This window comes from Notothenia rossii (genome assembly GCF_949606895.1).
Source record: "Notothenia rossii genome assembly, chromosome: 11".
NCBI lineage: Eukaryota > Metazoa > Chordata > Actinopteri > Perciformes > Nototheniidae > Notothenia > Notothenia rossii.
Window position 1 is genome coordinate 55,039,970 of NC_136910.1, and position 22,557 is coordinate 55,062,526.

Sequence of the window (22,557 nt, forward strand, 5' to 3'; positions counted from 1 at the left end):
GGTGTATCAGGGAACTCACGCAGTGTCAGAAAATAAAACCCTTTCTCTTTTTCTCCGTACCCAAATCTTTTAAAAACGGGGGTACAACGAGCGGATACAGATTAGCTGCCAATATGACGTCAAATCGGTGGCGGACCCACGGAGAGTTGCTATCCGAAACAATGCCTGACGTGTTTTGGACGTAATCTCGTCTTTGTTTACATTAGCAAGCCTCGCTAACACTCAGAGCTAACCCGTACTGAAGAGCACATGCGTTTAAAAAGCAGGAAATAAAAAAAGGAACTCACCTTGAGATAAACCCGCAAGAGAAAAAGCATTTGAGCTCCATACTGTTTCAGAAATAATCCTTGATGTGGTTTAGAACAGGATTGCGTTTTATCACAGCAGAATTTAACTTTATCTCCGGTAGAATTCTGATCAGGCATTAGCTCCGCCTTCTCTTTTCTTTTCTTTTTTAATCTAAGGACCCAAAATCCGCGTTTCTCTAACAGGGCTGCAAAAGAGGGGTATGAGCAGCATGAGGCATGGCAGTGATCTGTTTGGTATTTTAAGCAAAAAACTTCACAGGTATGTTTTGTATTTCTACAATATATGTTTCCAATATAGCATAATAGGTCCACTTTAAGTAAATAATTTAGCTTTGACAGCAAGTGGATGTTTTGATGATCACAAACATAATCAAAGACTGATAATAGTGGAGATTGCACGCTGCATTTATTTATCGAGGCTCAAGCTTGAATTGAGATGCTGCAGTTAAGAGTCCACGTTCAATAGAAAAAGGGATGGAGCACCGGTTCTGATCCAGACGTCTTTGTGCAGCGTTCATATCTCACACACTGATCGATGGGCATCTCTGTTCAGCTGCATAATCTCTGTCATTCAGTCTCATCAGTTCGGGGAGGAAGCTGCTTGCGGTTGAAATGTGCTGTGTAATGCAGAGAATATGCTCTTACTGTACTGTGTATGTAAGCAGTATTCTGTCAGTAAGGGAAGACAGTTCTTGTATCATCATTATGTAATACGTGACTCCCAAAGCCTTATCGTTGAGTAGGTACTCTGAACTCACACAATTCGGACATACCCTAACCCCATACTTGTCAACCCTCCCGATTTTCGCGGGAGACTCCCGATTTCATTGCCCTCTCCCGGTTTCCTCCCGGGGTCATATTTCTCCCGCATTTCTCCCGATTTCTGACAAAATCAGATTTACACACGACTGTTTCCACTTGGACTTTAATACAGCTACACCATTGTTTGGTTTCCATGGTAACACGTCTCTTTAGTAGCGTGCGCAACTCAAAGTCTGAGAGGGTGAGGCAGATATTCACAGAAAACAGAACAAGAATCGACAACTACTCTACTCTCACTCCTTTCCTGTAAAATACAGGTCCATCCCACACATATGCTCCATCAAGGACGGTGCTACAGGCCGCAAGTCAGTGCACTTACAACTACAATAAGCATGTTAATGTTAATCTAACAGCTCCGGCGATCCACTAGCACCCTCCCCCCTCCCCCCCAATTTTGCATTTTGAAATGCTCCCGATTTCTGAGGTCTAAAGGTTGGCAAGTATGCCTAACCCTCACCCTCTGAAAACAGTGACAAAAATGTTCTTTACCCACTTGTAAAGCTTAAGGCTGTCATTCAGGTTTCAAATATTGTTTTGAATATTACTTTCCATGTTCTTGGCTGAGGTCTTGAAGGACAAATCAGCAACAATTGTGGTAAAGGCAAGAGTGTTTGGAATATATTCAACATATGAATGGAGAGTACGGTAGTGATGTGGTGGTTTGAGATGTTTCAATAGAAATGTTGATATTTGCCGTCAAACTGAGTCTAAATAACTCTTGAATTGAATCTAATTTGATTGCAGCTGTCATTTCAAAACCACCTTTCCTTTAAGTAGGATTGAACCGTGGGGTGTTATACCTCCACTTAATATAACATTGCTTTCACATTACAAACTCAGTGTTACCCATGTGTGTGTGTCTTGCACTAACTTTTGGTGTTTTTTTCACAGCTGCCGGCTCCACCACCACGACAGCAAAGACCTCCAGTCATGTGACCCGCTGCAGTGACAAGCAGAGGAACTACTGTGTGAACGGAGGGGAGTGCTTCACCCTTGAGATCATGCCCGGCAGCACAAAGTTTCTTTGCAGGTACGACAAGGACATTTAATATGTTTGAAGCATCTACTGTGATTTATGATATCTGCTCTATGTTGAGTAACGAAAACAGAATGTAACTTTGGAGAAAGGTTTTGGGAAACCTACACATATTTAACTTTCAACATAAAAAAATATGATGGAAACAACATTCTATTATAAATAATTTAACATAAGAAATAAGATACATTAGTAGTGTAAAACGAGTTAATTGGTTTATTATTTCTTAATTCTTATTGAAATAATTTTTGAGCTACAGCAAAGATGGCTGAATAACAACCAGTGACATCCTTCCAACACCCTTCATGTGTCTGAACACGCACATAGCTTAGCTATAAGCTTAGCTTATCAAGCCACCTGCTCCAAATAAATAGCGGGTAGGAGTTATTTGCTACTGCTGGGTCCAAACTAAAAGGCAAACTATTAAACACAACAGAACATGGTTGTATTTTTGCAATAATTTCAGAGATGCTGTACTCTGAAACACAATTCTAGCCATATCTTACACATTGCACCTTAAATTAAAATCCTTTTAACATAGCAGTTAATACCTGTCCCTCTCTCTCATATGCAGAATATTCCATGCAAAAGACGTACGACATTACAGGTCTATAACTTCTGTCGAGTGTTTTCGTGGTTGTTATTCGTTGTGAGATGAGACTGTATTCAGTGGCTGGCACACAGACATCCAAATAGTCCAAAGATAAATGTTCAGGCAAACCTATAGGCTACCCAAAACATGCTTGTGTGTTGAATGCAAATCTACAAGCTTAGAGATCCACAAAAGCCTTTTTGATTCACTAATAAAAACTGTATTCACGATTCTTTGGAAAGTAAATGTCAGAACATATTTACAAATTATTTTCAGTTACTTGTAAATCCCTTTTAAGTCTGAAATGTGTTAATGTATTTGGAAATATTTGCAAAAACCTTTTGAGTTATCATATTTTGCAATATTTTGCATTTGTGGAAGGGGTTTTCCAATGTACAGATTTCAGATTTAATCTGTTCAAACAATTACAATGGAGTGATTCCAAAAGGAGGTCATGGTCTAATAATGAAACCATTGGAACCACATTGTCTGCAGAAAGGGGCGCAATTCCCCAAGCTGCACACTCTGACATCATTGGCTGCATCCTGCGGGACACAACCTGGGCCCTGCACCACTTCCCCATCGGGAGTCGATTGAAGGTGGAACAGAACTTTCTTGAAGCCAACTGAAAGTCCTTCTCCATAGACTTCCTGAACTGCGACTCGCGTTGTATCTTCTCGTACCTCTCTGGTTCTTCAGGAGACCCTTGGCCTTCTCTAGCCCAAAAGGCCCCCTTTGTTCTTAGTCCGCCAACACTGGCAATGAAGGTGAGGGTTTGAACTAGATTCCCTGACTCCAATCTCCCCTGGGATGCTTCTTGTAACTCTTCTGGACGTGGGAAGTTCTGTTCCTCTCTTCGCCTGAATGTCCAAGCCATACTGCAGCAGATCTGATTATATGACCAGTCGTTGACCCCCAATGAAAAACTCCCCAATGACCCACCCTTGCCGGTTCCTTCATAGTTGCCTCTCAATTCCCCAGAATGTATCCTGTTAACGTAGCCATGCAAAGACTTGAAGATAAGCAAGTACGCTGATCTGCTGTTTGGTACATAAGCACAAACAACTGTAAGATACTCCCATGTGACCCTCTTGACCACAGCGGTGCTCAGATGGGGGCCAACAAGTATTCCTCTCACCCTGTAGCAACTCTGGAAAGGCGATGGTCAAACCCCTTCCCATGCGTTTGTTTCACAACCCAACTGTTTTCATTCCCATGTGTCATTGCTGGTGTTTCGACCCTGTCATGTCTAGGTGAGCCGAACTGAATCTAGTTGGTTCTGCTTCACCTCCAACACTAAATAATACAATCCTTTTCCTTCCAGAGAGGCGACCTTCCACAACCCTAAATCGTCTGAGATGTCAGTTCGCCTAGGGCAATTAGCTTTGTACCGTCAGCCAAGAATTACATCATATTGGGCGATTCTGCAGCTTGTAATTTAGCTTTAATACTACAGTATCATTCAGTGCCAATGTAGGAAGCAAGTGTGCTCTTTGGCGAGCTGGAAAGTACATCAATGAATTGGAGTCTGGGTGGTGGGTGTAGCACATCTGAGTCGAGCATGAAACTATAGGTTGTGTCTGGTCAAAACAAACCCACAATAGTTCCCTTTACCTGCATTTTTACACTTGGCATACATACCCTTTTACTCGCTGGTGAAAAAGAGCACCCAGACAGACAGCCAGCTAATGCTAACCCTAGCCTTTTCTGGCCCATTCGAGGGAGCTAAAGATTGGGAGGCGACGCAGGGCACATTATTATTCATCTTAAACATACCATAGAGAAGGAGATATTGTAGAGAATTTTAGAGCCATTGGATTTGACATTAAAGAACTTTAAATCAACGATAAAGGAAACAGGGTTGCATTCTGGATCCTCCCATGTGTTGTGACTGTCCCCCGGATGTCTCTGTGTTTGTCTATGTCTTCCCATGTCTTGTGTGTAACATTCAGTACTATTTATTTTTCCTTTCTACCCATCAACCAGGTGCTTGGCGGGATTCACTGGGCACCGATGTGAACAAGCTGTGCTTAAGAAAGTCTCAGACCCAAAACGTATGTGAACCCAACTGTATTCAATCCCACATGTCATTGCTGGTGTTTCACCCCCCCCCCCCCCCCGTCATGTTTTCTCCAAGAAACTGTGGAGAAATCCATGTTTTCCCTAAATAAAGGGATTCAGTACCAATTTTATAAGTTCAACATTCAAGGCTGAGCCCTCCGGAAAGGCTCGAGCACACTCTCCTGTTGAGTAGTGCGCTGAAATTTGCATGTACTTCACATCTCATCACACCCCATCCATTCAGTTTTGATTTCTACTTATACTCCCTGCATCAGAACCTTATCCCAATGGTCCCATGCTAGACTGACCACTATGTGACCGGTAAAGCAGGGAGGATTTGTATCAAACACACATTTTGTACATACAGGAGACCCAAGGATTCACTAGTGAGGCAGCTAGCTCCAAATCACTAGTAGAGACATTACTGGAAGCCATCAATACCCTTTGTAATAGCCATGTTGTATGACTTGACATTTGGATGGGGTCATACTGTAACACCCCTTATTTGGGATTATGTTAAAGCAGGAATAGGATTGTCCGAATAAGTACATGCAAATTTCAGTTCGCTTCTACAACAGTGATCAAACCTATAGAGTTGGAATTAAAGAGCTGTTTCTGATATAATCACCCTCAACTGAAGACCTCAACTCGATGTGCTTGTGTATGAAGGTCTGAGAATAGGAATCCCTCCATAGCTGGATATATCGGTCTATATATGGCCCTTTCTGTCAACACCAGTAATGACTGTTGTGGGTTTTGCACAGCTCTTGTATAAACTAACTTCTTCTCTCTTTGTCTGTTTCTTGTGTTTCCTGCTCAGGTGTCCAAATGAATTTACTGGTGATCGCTGCCAAAACTATGTAATGGCCAGCTTTTACAGTATGTCTATATCCTTTTTCTATTTTTCCTTGGATTGAAGCATGCTCAGTTAACAGTGTTTGTGTACCTGTGGACCCGTTCCTTAGATGTGTGATTTATGCAGCCCGTAATGTTTCTCGTGTCCTGTGTTTTTCTCCGTTAAAGCTGCATGTGGTGTTGTAGAGATTACATTAATTGTATGTCTATTTCAAATGACTGAACAAGTTTGAAATATACATGTAAAACCGGACGTCCCAATCCTAACTGTGTCTTATAGGTCCATTTTACTTTGGTGAACAAGTAGGATGAACATGGTTACAAACACTACTCATTTGTATATTGTTTAGTGACTAAACCACATTTGTTCATTTAAAATACAACTGCCTGAGAAGCTATTGCATGCAGACAATGACACTGGTATTGTATGTAGACCTCTTCAAATCAAAGTTCCCTCTACATTTAGCATATTTTATCTCCTTATCTTTACTTACTTTAGCCTAACCCTAACCCTAACCTTGGGCTGACAATGACTGAACAGCTTGACCCTAACCCCTTGAGGTGATTCTGGGTGTGTAATGTGGATGCACCAGTTTCCATGCTGTTAAATAATCTTTTGACATTAGGTACTTCGATAAAAAGTGGTTAGTTGCAGTTTTTGTTAGTTGGCGGGTTCAGTGAGTATTGGGCTGTTACCAGAGTCCAATACAGTGTTAGTGGTCAAGCAGTCTCCTAGATGAAGTTCTGATATCTTGACCCTTTTTCTGCATCCACTGCCCATGGGGGTGTGTCATTTTCCTCAAAAGATGTACCAGGGAAGTCTAGAATAAGATTGTGAGACGTAATAGTTAAGCCAACATTATGAATCTCAAAGGGCCTTCTAGTAAGCACTTTGTACTTTGATGAACCAGGTAATTGGGTTTTACTTTAAGTGTTATGTTGAATAGTTTCGCTTTGTTTGGTATTGTGTGGTCTCTTTGTCCACATGTACTTTTAGGATGCATGTGTCTCATTGCACAATCCCCAAAAAGAGCAATATGTTCATGTGAAAAGCTGTAGAATGTACAGTAGATACTATAAATTCCCATTTCTTTCCACAACCATAACTCCTACAGGCCCCAACATCAAATACCTACTTGTTGGAGTGAAAGTCTGAGCAAGGGATTAATTGTATGTAGCACAGTTGGTGATACCATACCAGCTATGATTGTTATATAAAGTCTGTTTCATCAACTAATGACACAATTATTGTCTGTTGCAATAACCAACACAACACAAAAGGCCATTGGTAATGTGTATGAAGCCGGTAAGGTAGGAAAAATAGGCAAGATAGCCCTCCAGTGGATCCAACAGAATTCTCCGTGGCAAGGCTAAGCACAGGATACAGCGACAATACGTCCTGTGGAAATTAGGTGAATGTAGATGAGAATACCAACTAAAATCGATATGGCCAATGGCAGGCTTATAGCTGCAGTCTGCATCCAGTGAATCAGAATATTATCCTGCTGGAGACATAGATATTGACCTTTGGACTTCCTGTTAGGTTTGTGGGAGGCAGGACCTTTAAAAGCAGGTCAGAAATTGGCATATTGGCTTAGGTTTATCTCCAGTTGGCACTTAGAATCGCTTTGACCTTTGTCCTGCTAGGATGATCCCTGACCCCGGGGTCAAGTCAGCAGGAAAAGTAGGGGAGGTTTGCTAAATTCTCTAGGGGGGCCTGTGGGTCTGATTACTACAGATGGTCTTCTTATGAGCAGTTTCAGTTGTTTGTTTAGGAGAGATGTACTTACATTACACATGTTGATGGTATCTGGCTCTACTGTGGTTGAATGCACTTCCTCTTTGGACAAAATGCTTTTTATTGTCCCACAGATGGTAGATGGATGATGGGAAATCAGGTTAACGTGTCTTCTGTGGATCTGGAAAAGTCCTGTGCACTTGACTGTGTACTTAATACAAGCGTTACAGTAAATTTACATGCGTGTGTTACCTGTGCAATCCAAACACAAACTGAATTTCAGTTTTTTTCTTTGAGTGCAATTAGGTTCAGGTCACCAAAAGCTCATCCGAGTAATCGTTCACCTTATGTGTGCCGTGATTGTGTATTTCCACAGCACTCTAAGCAATGTAGCTCCCAACCTTTTGGGCGTTGAATAGAGAGGCACATACCACAAGCTGTAAGGAACACCTTTGAGAGAAGTCTGAATAATGGTGATGTTTAGGTGTTTCGAGCTGCTTAATGTTTAAGATTTGAGCTGCTAAATGTTTATCCTAGGTATTTCTACAGTGTATATTGTGTGTATAATGACTGTGTAACCCTGATCACTCGAACTAAATCTGATTGCATCTCTTTTACCTTCACACCACATTTGTGAAAAACTTCAAACCATTCAAATCTGAAAAATCAAATTTTCTTTTTTTTTTGTCACCTTTCCGCACTGACAGAACATCTTGGGATTGATTTTATGGGTATGGATTATTCCTTCCTCCTAGTTTGCAGATGTAAGCTTAACCCCCTCTACTCAAGCTAGTTTCTCTTGAAGGGGTCATACAGCCTTGACCATCAGCACAAATAGGATACCACATATTAGAGCAATCAAAAAATGTCTGACAAAGCACTGTGATGCATCTGAAAGCTATCATTTGGATGTAAAAAAAACATGCGATTCAGTGAAACGGTCCAATGACTGCTGATGTATTTGAGTACAAGATGCCGAAGAGGCTGTACATTTCTGACGCTGTATGCCCAAACCCCTTCAGCTCCCCCTCCTGCATTTTCTGTTGCAACTAGTGTTCAGCATGAGACAAAAGAGCAGCATCACTGTCCTCCTACCTCCATCCATCTCTTTCCATCTGCCTTCCTGTTTCCACCTCCACCTCCACCTCCACCACATGTATGTTTCCTACTGTTCCCTACAGCCCCTCTTCATTATAGCAGCTTTGCAGTCTCATCACACTAAGGCCAGGGTCCTCTTATATCTGCTGAATGGTTTAAAAATATCTCTGAAACACTGATATTCTATAAATGAGCCTTTCGTTATGAGATTACACTTTTAAATGTAAAATAAATAGGATATATTATGTACAGTGTGTTTGTCATGTACCTTAATATTATACTGCTAATATACAGTTGGAAAAAATGACCCTTTTGAGTTTCTGATTTGCAAAAAAAGATCACAAAAACATGGGAAAGTTGTTAAAAAATTAAACCCCCATACCTGCAAAATTGTTAATTAATTCTGCAGGTGTTGGCAGGCTTAGAGCTCCTTGGTGAACAATGTAGGACAAATACAAGAAAAGGGAAACAGGCCAATGGATGGGAGTTCTCTCAGTTATAGATATTTCAACTTCTTGAGTGGACCTTCAAGAAATTATGTTGAAGGTTTATGAAATACAGAAAAGCAAGAGCCATTGTTGAGAGCTGGACTAAATGTACCTGCGATAGGCTAAATCAGGACAATGCATTGGTTGGGCTTATATTTTTATATTAAAGGGACACAGCTTTTGGAACAGTTGGATAATATTTATTATAAGAAATATAACGACTCGAAAATATCTCTGATGACATCCCTATGAAGTCATGTCTGTTGAGATGCATTATGGGAAGTTTAGGATCCACTGTTTTGGGGCTCGGACTGAAACTTATGATATCTAGGCCTCCGCTGCTTCAAATTTGACCCTCAAAACCGTCTCTCCCTTAGTGCCTTGCAATACTAAATCACTTCCACTTTAAATAGATCAACTGTCAATGCTTTGTCCATCAGACTGACTTATTCTGAAGTAGCTGTCATTCATAAATACCATGTTTGGCTGCTTTGAAAGGTTATTGAATGACGGCCACTCTGCCCAGCTCAAATCCTGTCAATAATAATAGCAAGTAACTCCAAAAACAACGATTCGTTTGGACCGTTGTTTTCCATTTGACCCTTTTAGTTTGGGGTTATGGCTGGAAGGGTCCTTGTGTGTGTGTGTGTGTGTGTGTGTGTGTGTGTGTGTGTGTGTGTGTGTGTGTGTGTGTGTGTGTGTGTGTGTGTGTGTGTGTGTGTGTGTGTGTGTGTGTGTGCACGTGCTGAAACCTGAAGTTTTAAGATTTGGACTTTCCTCTTTTTCAGAAACGGAGGAGCTGTATCAGAAACGCATTATAACAATAACAGGGATCTGCATTGCACTCCTAGTCGTTGGAATCATGTGTGTGGTTGCCTACTGCAAAACAAAGTAATTCATGTCACATTTTCATTTTTTCACTAATGAATTATGCTGCATTCACACGGATTCAGGCAGGCAGTCACTTTTTAGATTGCATAGGAAAAACCAAATAAATCAGACAAGATGGCAGGAGGGCAAACAAAGGATATGTTGTCATGGTTACAATTGCAGTATATGAATTAAATACTTGTGTGTCGATTGTTTATTTAATAATTCTTGTAATAACCTGGTAGGATTTCAAGCTCTGATCATATATTAGTGTGTACCACTCAAATTATTTTCTTGTCCAGTTTCGTGAGAAAGTTATGTACGTTTTGTTATTTTCAAAAAGGACACATTATCTTTTCTCTTTGGGCAGCAACAGAGTGGTGCAGTAATGAGTCCTGAAACCCGGAAAACACTTAGTATTCTACCACTTCTGGCTGGTCCCTTGTATCGAAGCCAATGGTTTACTGGACGTGTTTTTGGTTAGATGCCTGAAATAAGATCTGTGGTTAACAAAAGCTGAAGAAATGTTCCCAGTAAATAACCCACTGGTGAATGTCTGAAGCGTCTATGTGTCATAAAAACAGTATTTGCTAACATGTGACTAAATAAACAACTAAACGTCATCATGCTGAACATTAGCCGCTTTTAGCTTAGCGTTGATACAGTTTGTTTTTAGCCTAACGTTAGCTTTATATTTCTATCAATTCAATTTATGCTACTAAAGTTAGCCAAACATTAGCCGCCATTAGCTTAGCGATGGTAATGCGCAACCGTTCGGTATTAGCCTAGCATTAGCTTTTTAGTTAGCATTTACACTTCGAAAATATCCCAAAGTGGGGTTCATATGTGGAGATTATCCTTCTGAACAAAACGTGTGTTTGCTACAAAGCTTATTTTCTGGAAGTGGAAATCCCATTGCTTTTTGTCGAAGGAGCCTTTGAGATGCTATCTCCCAAGTCTACCTACTAAAATATGTCATCACTGCACCACTCTGTGCCGTCTAACGCTATTCCTTACCTAATTGTACTGTCCTCTTCTCGTGCACTAAACATAATATCCTGTTTGCTGTCTTCCAACCGCCTGAATCCCTGTAAATGAAGCATTAAAAGGCACACTTTATGATTTTATTATTGGCCCAAAAATCGACGAATCCCCTCAACTAAACCGCTTTACAACCCCTTTTGTTTTTTTTACAATCAGGAAGCGGAGGAAGGAGCTCCACGACCGTGTGAGGCAGAGTCTGAGGAAAAAGAGAAACAACAATAGCAATAAAGGTGTCGACCCCAACATGGCAAGTTCAGCCAGAGGAGGTCCGACTTCTAACTTGCCTCTTCAGGATTTGCAGCTCATCAATGTAGGCTTTTATTTGTTGGTTTCAAGAGAAAAAGCACTCAAAACATGTGAACACACACGTCACCTGACTGACGATCTGTTTTCTGCTCCTTTTTGATAGCAAAGTAAAGGGAAGACTGCGCAGCATGCAGCCGAGGGGGGAACAGAAACTACCTTCTCCACAAGCCAAAACGCTTTATCTGCGCATGATCCCACCACATTCACCAACATCTCTAGCCAAAGGTAAGACAGAATTCAATATATCGTCCGTTTTGATGTAATATCAGGTTTGAATTAGGCGACACATTGAAAAGCCACAAACCCCGGTTCCAGGCAGTTTCCATGCTTCATTTTGCGATTATTTTTCCTGATTGTTTTGGACATGTCTCTGGTGGTAAAAACAACTGGAAATATGCCTTTACAAATAGAAAGTGAATTATGATACTGTATTGATATTTTCCGACTTTGTTCTTTACTTTCTCCGTCTTTATATGTAGAAAATATTAAGTTTTCTCCGTCATGTTGTTTCCATAGCAACAACAACTTCTTCGCCTTCAAAATAATATATTATATCCTTTTTACTTCTAAGCAATCTCTTAGAAGTAATGGCAATACAATTTTTTAAATAGTTGATCTTCTCCTGGTGTGAATGAGAGCTTAGTGGGCATAGAGAGGCGAAGTCTCTCTCCATGGGACCTTATTTCGGAAGAAGTATGTATTGAAGTCAATGGAGAGAGAAAGGTTATCTTTCAATCCCGTTTGAATTGTGCCACGAATTACACATATGATGTTTGTCAATTTAAAAGATAATTTTGCAAATCAAAAAAATTAAAATGTGTCGTAAAACTGTGAAGTAACACTTTGTTTTGTGTGAAACCGCTCAATGAACTACATCACCCGTATCGCACCACACACCAAGACGGCCGTCACGTTGGCACATTTCACTTCTTTCTTTCAGAACGAGGCGAAAAGTATTAAAAGAGGTGAAAATCACTCCAAGTCTGGGCATGTTGAGAGCTGTACATACACACAAGAGGAGTTAGTCGGTTCGTAAGAGCCAGCATGCGGGACCGGGACTCTGGGATTTGTAGTCTTTCTAGATGCGTATTTTTCATAGTCTTATATTTCAACAGTTTTACGACAAACTGACTTTTTTGACATGGAAATGATTTTTTAAGATTGACAAACATCATATGTGTAATTTGTGGCACAATTCAAACGGGATCGAGAGATAATCTTTCTCTCTCCATTTACTTCAATACATAATTTTTCCAAAATAAGGTCCCATGGGTCGGAAGTAGATGGGTGGGACTTCGCCTCTATTGATTTCTAACAAAACACAATCAAGAAAAATCTTGATTACAAACTATTTGCAAATATTGATGTTCAACTTCGCCTGCAATGATTTATGCTGTACAAGAAATACACATACACAGCAACAATTAAAAAAACATATGTGATCTATATTTGATACTGGTGAACCTATTTGTCCTCAATATATTGTATTACGGTGTTTATGTCCTGCAGGAGGTTAATGTGTGTCAGATGAGCTACAGAAACTGAATGCTTGATGAACCTACCGTGGTGTCTGTAGAGTAGCTGTTGTTTAATGTCTGAGACTTTGTCCTCTACTCGCAACGGTTCCTGTGAGGCTACACATAGGGAGGTTTAAGTGTTAAATTAACACTTAAAGAGTCTCAGTGTTAAATTAACACTCTGGATTTCACTGTGTACACTTATTCAAAAGTGTTTACTGGTAAATTCAGATGTAAATTGTAGTTGGTTGGGCACTGTGACATCTGAGCTGCAGTGAAGGATGCTGGGAAAATGTCTGTCATGCTCTTGATTGATACTTACAGAAAACTGTGGTTCAACAATAAAACAGAAACAATATTAGTACACAGAGGGAGGAAGCATTAAGCAATACTACTGCTTAAATAAATAATACCAGATCCTATTTCCTACATAGATGGTAAAAGACTAATTAGCAGATCACTTGTATTGAAGAGAAATACACAAACACTCGCACAAAACTCTGCCAGTGTAGACATAATGAGCATGATCAGAGTGACATTTAACAGATAAATATAACAATTACAAACGTTAGCATCAGGCAAGCAGACGTTATGCTCTCACACACTTGATTTTAAGGCCAAAATGTCAAATGTATTAATATCCTGCACATACATCAAGCAAGATCTCTTCTGTCTCTTATTAGCTGAGGCAGTCGAAAAATAGTACAGTATATGCTGATTTGGTTAAGGTCACCCTGACACACCACAGGCATTTCATCAGCTGAGTTTAGCTTTGGAAAGGAAAATGACATTGAACCGTTTTCAGACTCAGATTCAAAGATTCAAAGATTCAAGATTCAAATGTGTCATGGTCATATGCAGATAAGCTACTGTACAGTGTAGAAATGGCAATGAAAATGTTATGTCCCGAGCTCCTCCAGTCTATATATACGTAAATAGAATATGATATACAAGAACAGAATTTAAGATTACATATGGATTAAATAAGAGATTAGAGATTAAAGATTAAATTAAATCCGGTTTATTACAGTGATAACTATTTAGATAAATAAGTAAATTGCAAGATGACAAACAGATGAAAGCTTCTGGAGGCACTTACCAGAGCTCAGGTGTTTAGCAGTCTTCTGGCCTGTGGGATGAAACTGTCCCTGAGTCTGGTGGTGTTAGTCCTGATGCTGCGGTACCGCCCGCCAGTAAAGCTTAGTTCTGTCACAGCAAAACTCCAATGAGACGTTTGCTCCAACATTGCTTCAAAATGCACAGAACTGTTTAGTTGATTTGTTTATAGTGTCATGGACAGTCCCCATTGATCAACTGTCACAACAAACTGTAAATGGGGCAGCTTTAGCCAACATTGCTAATTTCCAGCTGTTGAGCATATGATAATAGACACCTTTTTTTAAATCACAATATATCAACAGCATTAGTTATGAAAAATGGATGAAAGACAAGTAGAGTCGATGGAATCACCTCTTACCATCGCTTATGTCACGATCACAGGTACAGATCAGAACCCAATAGCAAGACTCAGATACAACCAGTGTATAGCAATATTCAGTTTATTCAGGTCAGGGACAGGCAGGGTCAAAACCAGGAAATGCGTCAGACAGGCAACCAAAACCAGACAGGGAGCAGGAAGGAACTCGAGATCCGTGAACAGGCAGGCAGGGATCAAAAACCGGGCAGGACAAAAATCTAGACTAGAGACCAACACACACTGGAGAGCTTGGCGGAAACGACAAGACAATCTGGCAAAGGACAAGTGATAGTGAGGTGGTATACATACTGTGGCGTGATGAGGGAATGAGTAAAGCCTGCGTCACACTGTCCCGAAATTAGCACCCGATGGACACACGAATATGGAATTGTGAATTTCGCACGAAGATGGCCCCGAACCACACACGAAGGCAACATTTACATTACATGTAAGATATACAACTGCAACGAAAGTAACACAAACAGTTATGTTAAAGTACTATGATACTGTACTGATATTTTCAGACTTTGTTCTTTACTTTCTCCGTCTTTATATGTAGAAGATATTAAGTTTTCGCCGTAATGTTGTTTCCATAGCAACAACAACTTCTTCGCCTTCAAAATAATATATTATATCCTTTTTAGTTTCACAGAACACAAATTGGGTTATTTACATAATATGTTTACATGATTTTGTTGTGCAATAAAACAACCAGATGGACACACGATAAAGGAAATGTTCAAATTCGGCTCTGATCGTAGCAACATCGGGACATTCGTGAGGGCATCTTAAGCCATCTTTGCCATTTCGAAGATTTGCCACCGCTCCCGAAGTTGCTGCCGGAGCATAAGAAACTCCACCGGCGGTCATACGATGGCTTAAGAGGCCCTCACGAATGGCCCGATGTTGTTACGATCAGAGCCGAATTTGAACATTTCCTTAATCGTGTGTCCATCGGGTGTCAAATTCGGGACAGTGTGTCAGGGGCTTAACAGGTGAGGGGAAGGGCTGGGGAGACCAGGTGAGGGAAGTGAGCTGATTACAAGGGCCTGGAGGAAGGCGGGATCTGAAATGACAGGAGAGTTTAGATGAGCCACCAAACAAACAATAATAGAAGTGTCTAACTTGTGACAGCTGAGGCATAGTTAATCTCTAACTGAGACATAAATATGATTTTTTATGATTTAATGGGATAACAATGCTGTCTCATCCATGGATAAATGTAAAACAAACTATTATCTAATGCCTTTTGGGTCCCACTTCTTGATTTCCACATTTTGAATTAGACACTTATGATATCAAATATGCTGCGTCACTTTGAATTCATGCAGACTGTGAGCAAACTGGAAAATAAAATACGGTTAAAGGCTCGGCTAAACAAATCTGACCCACAATATATTAATGTCATGGTCTAAAAGGCATAGTTCATTTCTAACTGAAACATAAATATGACTTTTATGATTGAATAGGATAACCATGCTGTCTCACCCATGGATGAATCAAAAACAAAATCATATCAAATGCCTTTTGGGTCCCATTTCTTGATTTCCACATTTTGAATTAGATACTTATGATATCAAATCTGCTGCGTCACTTTGAATTCATGAAGACACACTTGAAGATAAAATGCGAAAGTGAAAGGCTCGGCTTCACAAACCTGACCCACAATATATCAATGTCGTGGTCTAAAGGCCTGTCTGAAAGCTGCCTCCATGTAAACGTCACCTCTGTCTCCCCAGCTGGAGTAATGACTGGAGCAACAGTGTTCAGTCTGACACTGAGTCTGTCTCGGTGATGTCATTGGCGGAGACTAGCCAGCGAGCGCAGGGCACCCGGGGTCGTCTGTATGCCACCGCTGGCAGCAGAGACTTAAGTGCTCATCCAAAGAAGGGCCGAGACAGACCAAACTCCGACAGGGACTTGCCTTAATGACAAGGTAATTGGTTAATCAATTCTAACTCTGCGTCACAAACAGGAAACCAAGATGCACATCAAACGTACATAGAGATAAGCAGCGGTGGGAGAAGTACTCAGATGTTGTACTTGAGTAAAAGTACTCAGATCTTGTACTTGAGTAAAAGTAGAAGTACTCAGATCTTGTACTTAAGTAAAAGTAGAAGTACTCAGGTCTAGTAGTTGAGTAAAAGTAGAAGTACTCAGATGTTGTGCTTGAGTAAAAGTAGAAGTACTCAGATCGTGTATTTGAGTAAAAGTAGAAGTACTCAGATCGTGTATTTGAGTAAAAGTAGAAGTACTCAGATCTTGTACTTGAGTAAAAGTAGAAGTACTCAGATCGTGTATTTGAGTAAAAGTAGAAGTACTCAGATCGTGTATTTGAGTAAAAGTAGAAGTACTCAGATCGTGTACTTGAGTAAAAGTAGAAGTACTCAGAGTGTAGGAATACTCTGTTACAGTAAAAGTCCTGCATTCAAAATGTTCCTCAAGTAAAAGTAGAAAAGTGTTCTCATCAAAATATAGTGAAAGTAGCGACAGTAAAAGTAGTCGTTGTGCAGATTGGTCCATTTCAGAATATTAGATATGATATGTTTTATAATGATTGATCATGAAAGTGTTCTCAAAGCTGGTAAAGGTGCAGCTAGTTTGAATGACTTTGTATACTGCAGGGTAGCTGGTGGATTTACTCCAGGTGGAACTAAAGTCTGATTTAACACTTGATTATATTTCACATCATTCATCCACATCTGTAAAGTAACTAAAGGTATTAAATACATGTAGTGGAGTCAAAGTACACTATTTACCTCTGAATTGTAGTGGGGTAGCCTAACATGGAAATACTCAAGTAAAGTACAAGTATCTCAAACTTGGACTTAAGTACAGTACTTGAGTAAATGTACTTAGTTACTTCCCACCTCTGAAGACGCATTCAGAAGGAACACATGCATCAAATATAAATAAAGTAGCCTAGTATACACAGTTAGTCCTCAGCCTTTTCCTAAAAACATACATATTTAACCCTTGTGTTGTCTGAACTTTTGTCCTCCCGGTTGGACTATTTATAAAGCACGTAGTTTAAATAATTGCCAAACCTTTTAAAGAAACTTTATTCTTACTTATTACCACAAGTTGTACTCTTTTTTTGGAAATGTATGATACGATACAATCATACTGTATTGATCAGATCAAGTCTGAAATTTGACTTGCATCACGGTGTATGGTCAAAAAACCTAATTTACATAAAATCAAACCTAATTTCTGAGTTAAAAAAGGAAAAAATGATGAATATTGACCCCAGATGCTATAGATTTGAATGAAACCCCAAACATGTTATTGTTCTGGCACTATAACAACGAATAAACCTTTATCCCGGCATAAAAACATTTGGGAACATGTCAGATTTGACCCAAGGACAACAGGAATGTTAATAGTATACAGTACCACTGTATCATGGCTGACAGTTTTCTCAGCTTCTTATAACTAAAGCACACAGTGAAGCTCACACTCACTACTTTATGAACGTATAGGTTCCCCTACTGAATAAAAAAAGGAACAAATGAACCAAAGAAAGTGAAAAGCAAAAAGCAGATTCAGGCAGTAGGCGTATAGGTTACAGAACAGTACAGAAGAAATCAAATCTGATCCTATTAAACCAAACATGCATTCTTATTTTCTTACAGTATATGGATTAAGAGCCCCCAGAGAATGGGCTTTGTAATATATCATATCCTTTATTTAAAATATATATTGTAACATTGTTATCCTGGTTCTAATCCCCATTTATTTTAAATGTACCAGTAATCTGATTGCATATTTTTGTATGTAAATGGAAGGAAATACAGTTATCTTTTCTTTGTATCCTGATTATAAGCCCCCGTTATCTATAGTCTCTGTCAGGCGTCCAAACTGTGGCTCTCCCAGTTGTTCCTTTTGCTCGATTCCTTCTTCCACTTCCTCACAACCCCCACCCCCCTCTTGGCATTAACCAAATGTTTTTCCAGCCTGTAATAACCATTAAACACTAGCCATCTATCGACCCCCTACATTACGCCAGCCTTTAATCTGCAGCAATCATGTCGATCTGGAGAGACTATCAGCAGTATCTACCCCAGCCAGCCAAGGGAATTCAGCACATACAGTATTTGTCATCTAATACCTCCATGGAAAGAAGGAAAGGAACTGTATACTGCACACCCTCACCTCCTTGCCTCAGGCTGACAACTCTTACAAAGGCTTGCTCAAAACTCAGTTAATTGTTAGCCAGCCATCATGCAATTTATGCACAGATTCATTTTGAAATCTACCCAACAACAGCTCATTCTCCAACGTTACCGGGCAACCAAAAATGTAATTTACTGCTTCTCTATACGGGGATTAAGACTATGGCCCCAGAAGCAGACATTCATCCTATATCAGTTCCACTTTTTTACTTCATTTTTTTCCCTTTCAAACAATAATACAGTACAATATATTTTTCAGTAAAATTCATATTTTCCGTTATGATAATACAGTAACACTCCAGGGCTAACAAAAATAAAATGTAATAAAGATGGCTTACCTTAGAAAACAAGACAAATAATCGTAAATAAACTAAAATAATAATGATGGAAAGAGAATGCAAGTATCTTATTGTATTAGTAGATGCATGACAGGGGCCCATCGCTTGATAAATATATGTTTCTGTAGGCGTAATAAATATGTGATTTGCTCCATGTGGTGGATATCCCACACTCTCTGAATCCAGCAGTTATAGGTGGGAGGTTCTGGTTTCAACCATTTAATGGTGAAGCCCTTCAGGACCATTGTCAATCAAATTCTTAATAGATAAGTGTTAAACCTCTCTTCTAGACCGACCCTCAGGTAAGACTCCCAGTATAGCCACCATCGGATTTAGAGCAATATTCTTCTGGAACACTTCTTTAAGAGCATCAAATATCTCTTTCCAAAATGTATGTAATTTAGGGCATAACCAAAATATACAGTATGAGTATGATTTCCCACAGTTCCACAGTTCCTCGAACATAAGTTACGATGTGTTGGGCCCATTTTTGACAATATATCTGGTGTTCGGAAATATCTCGTAACTCTCCATGTATATGAGTTTGTCACTAAGTTTGCTTCGGTGAATATGTCCTCCCACGTAATATCTACGTTCATTTCTAATTCCCGTCTTTGCTTTATAATAATAATAATAATAATAATAATAGATTTAATTTGTTAGCGCTTTTACAGGTGCTCAAATACGCTTTACAGATAATAGTGAAGAGAAAAGAAAAGAAAGGAACAAAAAATAAATATATAGTTAAAGTTAAAGTCAAATAATACAAAAACAATCACACATGAAAAGCCAGATTGAAGAGGTGAGTTTTTGTGAGTGTTTTGAAGGTGGTGAGGTCGGTGCAGTCTCTGATGGGTTGTGGGAGTGAGTTCCAGAGGGAGGGGGCAGCTACGGAGAAGGCTCTGTCCCCCCAGGTCCGGTGATTGGTGCGGGTGGGGATGGATAGGAGGTTGGCTTCTGATGACTGGAGGCAGTGGGAAGGGGTGTGGTGGTGCAGCAGGTCTGTGAGGTAGGGGGGGGGCTGGTTGTTGAGGGCTTTGTGAGTAATGAGGAGGACTTTGAAGTGGATTCTTTGACGGACGGGGAGCCAGTGGAGGTTCTGGAGGATGGGAGTGATGTGGTCTCAGAGCGGGTGTGGGTGAGGAGGCGGGCAGCAGAGTTCTGGATATGTTGGAGTTTATTGAGGAGGTTGGATGGTATGCCATAGAGGATGCTATATGCAATTATATTCACAGAGCTATCCAGATTCATTAATAGGAATATTTCATATCATTTACCAACTATTTTCGGTCCTTTATTTCCCAATTGTAATTTTATCCGATAATTTTCTATTGGGGTAGGTTTTCTAATGTTCCCGTTAGTTCCACTTTTTTAATCAACATCTTAAAACCAACCTTTCAAATGCTTCACGAGAAGCCACCAAAATGCCCTCGTACTCTTTCAGTGTTCAATCATCTGGACTTGTTTCAAGGTTTGATGAAACTCTTGAAGCAAAGAACCGAACACACAACGAGTAAACAGGAAAGCTTTGAAGTGATGTCAGACACAGAGGACTTATTGTAAGTTACGCCCAGACAGTTCCTGAGAAAGCCGGTAATCAGACATTTCATCAGCAAGACATAACCAGCTTTCTCTTGAAGTCATTAGATAAAATGTACTCTCTGACTCATGGCATATATTCATTATCTGACGGGAGAATGTGTTTACAACCTGGCTTTGTTCAGAAGAAAGGAGGAGGTCATCTCTCAACACAGATGATGGAGAGAGAGTGAGGAAACAGGCGCCATCTTATCTCCTTACACCTGCCTGTAGACAGAGAAACTTCAACTGAGGAGGAATAGAAGTAGTCTAGTGGAAAACCTATCACAAGGCATATTATAGTCCCACCAGCTGCCCTGTCCTTTGTATTACATCAGGTGGATTTGCAATTCATACTAATTATATTCCAAAAACCCACCTATACCTACTTAATCATTACTCATAAAAACAGGCACCCATTCTCTCATTCATACATCCGTCTAATACCGGCCTAAATGGACAACTTCATCCCCCACGTTCCCCCAATTATTGAGTCCATTTATCCCCAATTTAATCAGTTCATCAAGATGTAACTACCGTCACCTACATACAGATAACTCTTGTGTCTAATACAATGCATTTCTTAGTCAAATAAATTCATTAAAATCACCAATACATGCTGGTCTAAAGATGTGTTCATACTAAAAGTGAAGCACGTTTTAGAGGCAGCTTGGTTGCAGATTAAGTATGGCAATTTCCCTCTTTAATAATGTGAGGAAGCGCACACACTCCCTCACTAACATGTTGGTCTTAACTATTTGTTTGTTAAGAAAGGTAGTACATGTTTTTTCAGAGTTGTCTTTATTTCAGTTCAAGTTATAAAAACAGTTTACATAGACAAACTAATAAAATGCATCTAAATTAATTTGTCAGTCTGTAAAATACACAAGCACCAAGTAATCACCATTTCCTTTGTTCAGACCTGGAGGCCATCTTGTCCCAGTGCTCAAAGGGGGAGCACGCCTCCAAAGTACTCCTTATATGTGGCGTATGAGTAGGCGGAGTCTTGGATGCGATTGGTCAGGAAATGTGTGATTTTATGTCAATTAGGTTAAAAACTATCCGTTTTAAGCAGACCTTGTTGTTTTTGAAGGTATAATATGTATGTTGATGCAATAATGAATTTACTTAAGCCTTTAGGGTTTTATTAAATGTAGACAACAGTGTTTAATTTTGTATTTAAGCCTTCACTCCGCTTTCAGAACCATGACCTGATTGGCCAGGTTGGAGTGGGAAGGCGGGCAGTCTGCTATAAATGTGGTTGGGAAGAGAGGGGAAGGGGCATTTTGTGTTTGTTCCTTGCTGGTGAATGCAGCACCAGACATGCAGTTTGTGTTTCTGGGGAATAATGATGAAGGCTAAGAAGAAAACCCTCTCTCCACGTATCGTTCTTTCACCTGCACCTCACATCGTAACAAATAACAATATGTCCTACACTGAGGGCAAGAATACACCTAATATCAGGTTAAAGTTGGCGAGACAAGCTTCCTACAAGTAACATCCATTCACCACCACTGACCTGGTTGAGCTTACATCTGGCAGAGCCATGGATCTAGTTATGGGGGACATAAACGTTATTTAACTGGATTATTTGTAAGCATTTCCGTTGAAACAGGTGTATTTTTTCAATACAGTCGATACAGTAGTTTTGTACATTGCTTGCAGCAGCTCTTAGCCTTAAACTGATTACAGGTCAGGTCTTACATTAAGGGTCCAGATTGGAATGGATTTAGAGATAATGAAAGATAACGGACCAGTTTACGTTGAGCTTTGTGGGTGCAGGTCGATGGGTTTTGCAAATGCGACCCGTGCTAGACTCTGGTCCGGTGATGCAGAAAGTAAACCCAACTGTAAGGGGCTAAACTGGAGGTCTGTTTTCGTTGTGAACAATCGGAGCTCAGTCTGTGGTTCTTATCCGTCTGTCATCTTCTGCCTTCAGCCTGCATTTTGAAAGCACTGACCAGCTCTCAGAGAAAACAAAGTGGCGTCTCAATCTCTCAAGTCTGTCGAAGTGTAAAATTGCTCCTAGTCAGAGCCGTCGGTGTGTGTGTTTGAATAAGAATTAGATTAATTGAAGAGCAGTTTGGCACACTGTGTGTGTGTGTGTGTGTGTGTGTGTGTGTGTGTGTGTGTGTGTGTGTGTGTGTGTGTGTGTGTGTGTGTGTGTGTGTGTGTGTGTGTGTGTGTGTGTGTGTGTGTGTGTGTGTGTGTGTGTGTGTGTGTGTGTGTGTGTGTGTGTGTGTGTGTGTGTGTG

General features: G+C 40.1%; 1 protein-coding gene across 4 annotated transcripts in view; it reads left to right on the top strand.

Moving 5' to 3' along the window:
* Positions 1 to 287: 287 nt before the first annotated feature.
* The window catches only part of nrg1 (neuregulin 1), a 29,294-nt gene continuing 7,024 nt past the window's right edge, over positions 288 to 22,557 (top strand). Inside the window, exons 1-7 of one of the 4 annotated variants that reach the window (XM_079656992.1) lie at positions 288 to 567; positions 2,022 to 2,160; positions 5,640 to 5,698; positions 8,120 to 8,143; positions 9,787 to 9,889; positions 11,069 to 11,222; positions 11,322 to 11,443. In XM_079656992.1, the coding sequence (XP_079513118.1) occupies positions 2,132 to 2,160; positions 5,640 to 5,698; positions 8,120 to 8,143; positions 9,787 to 9,889; positions 11,069 to 11,222; positions 11,322 to 11,443 (491 nt within the window). In that variant the 5' untranslated portion in view covers positions 288 to 567; positions 2,022 to 2,131. Of the gene's footprint in view, positions 568 to 2,021; positions 2,161 to 4,744; positions 4,813 to 5,639; positions 5,699 to 8,119; positions 8,144 to 9,786; positions 9,890 to 11,068; positions 11,223 to 11,321; positions 11,444 to 22,557 lie in introns of those variants that run through there. The other 3 variants (XM_079656994.1, XM_079656993.1, XM_079656995.1) reach the window with 3 other exon arrangements.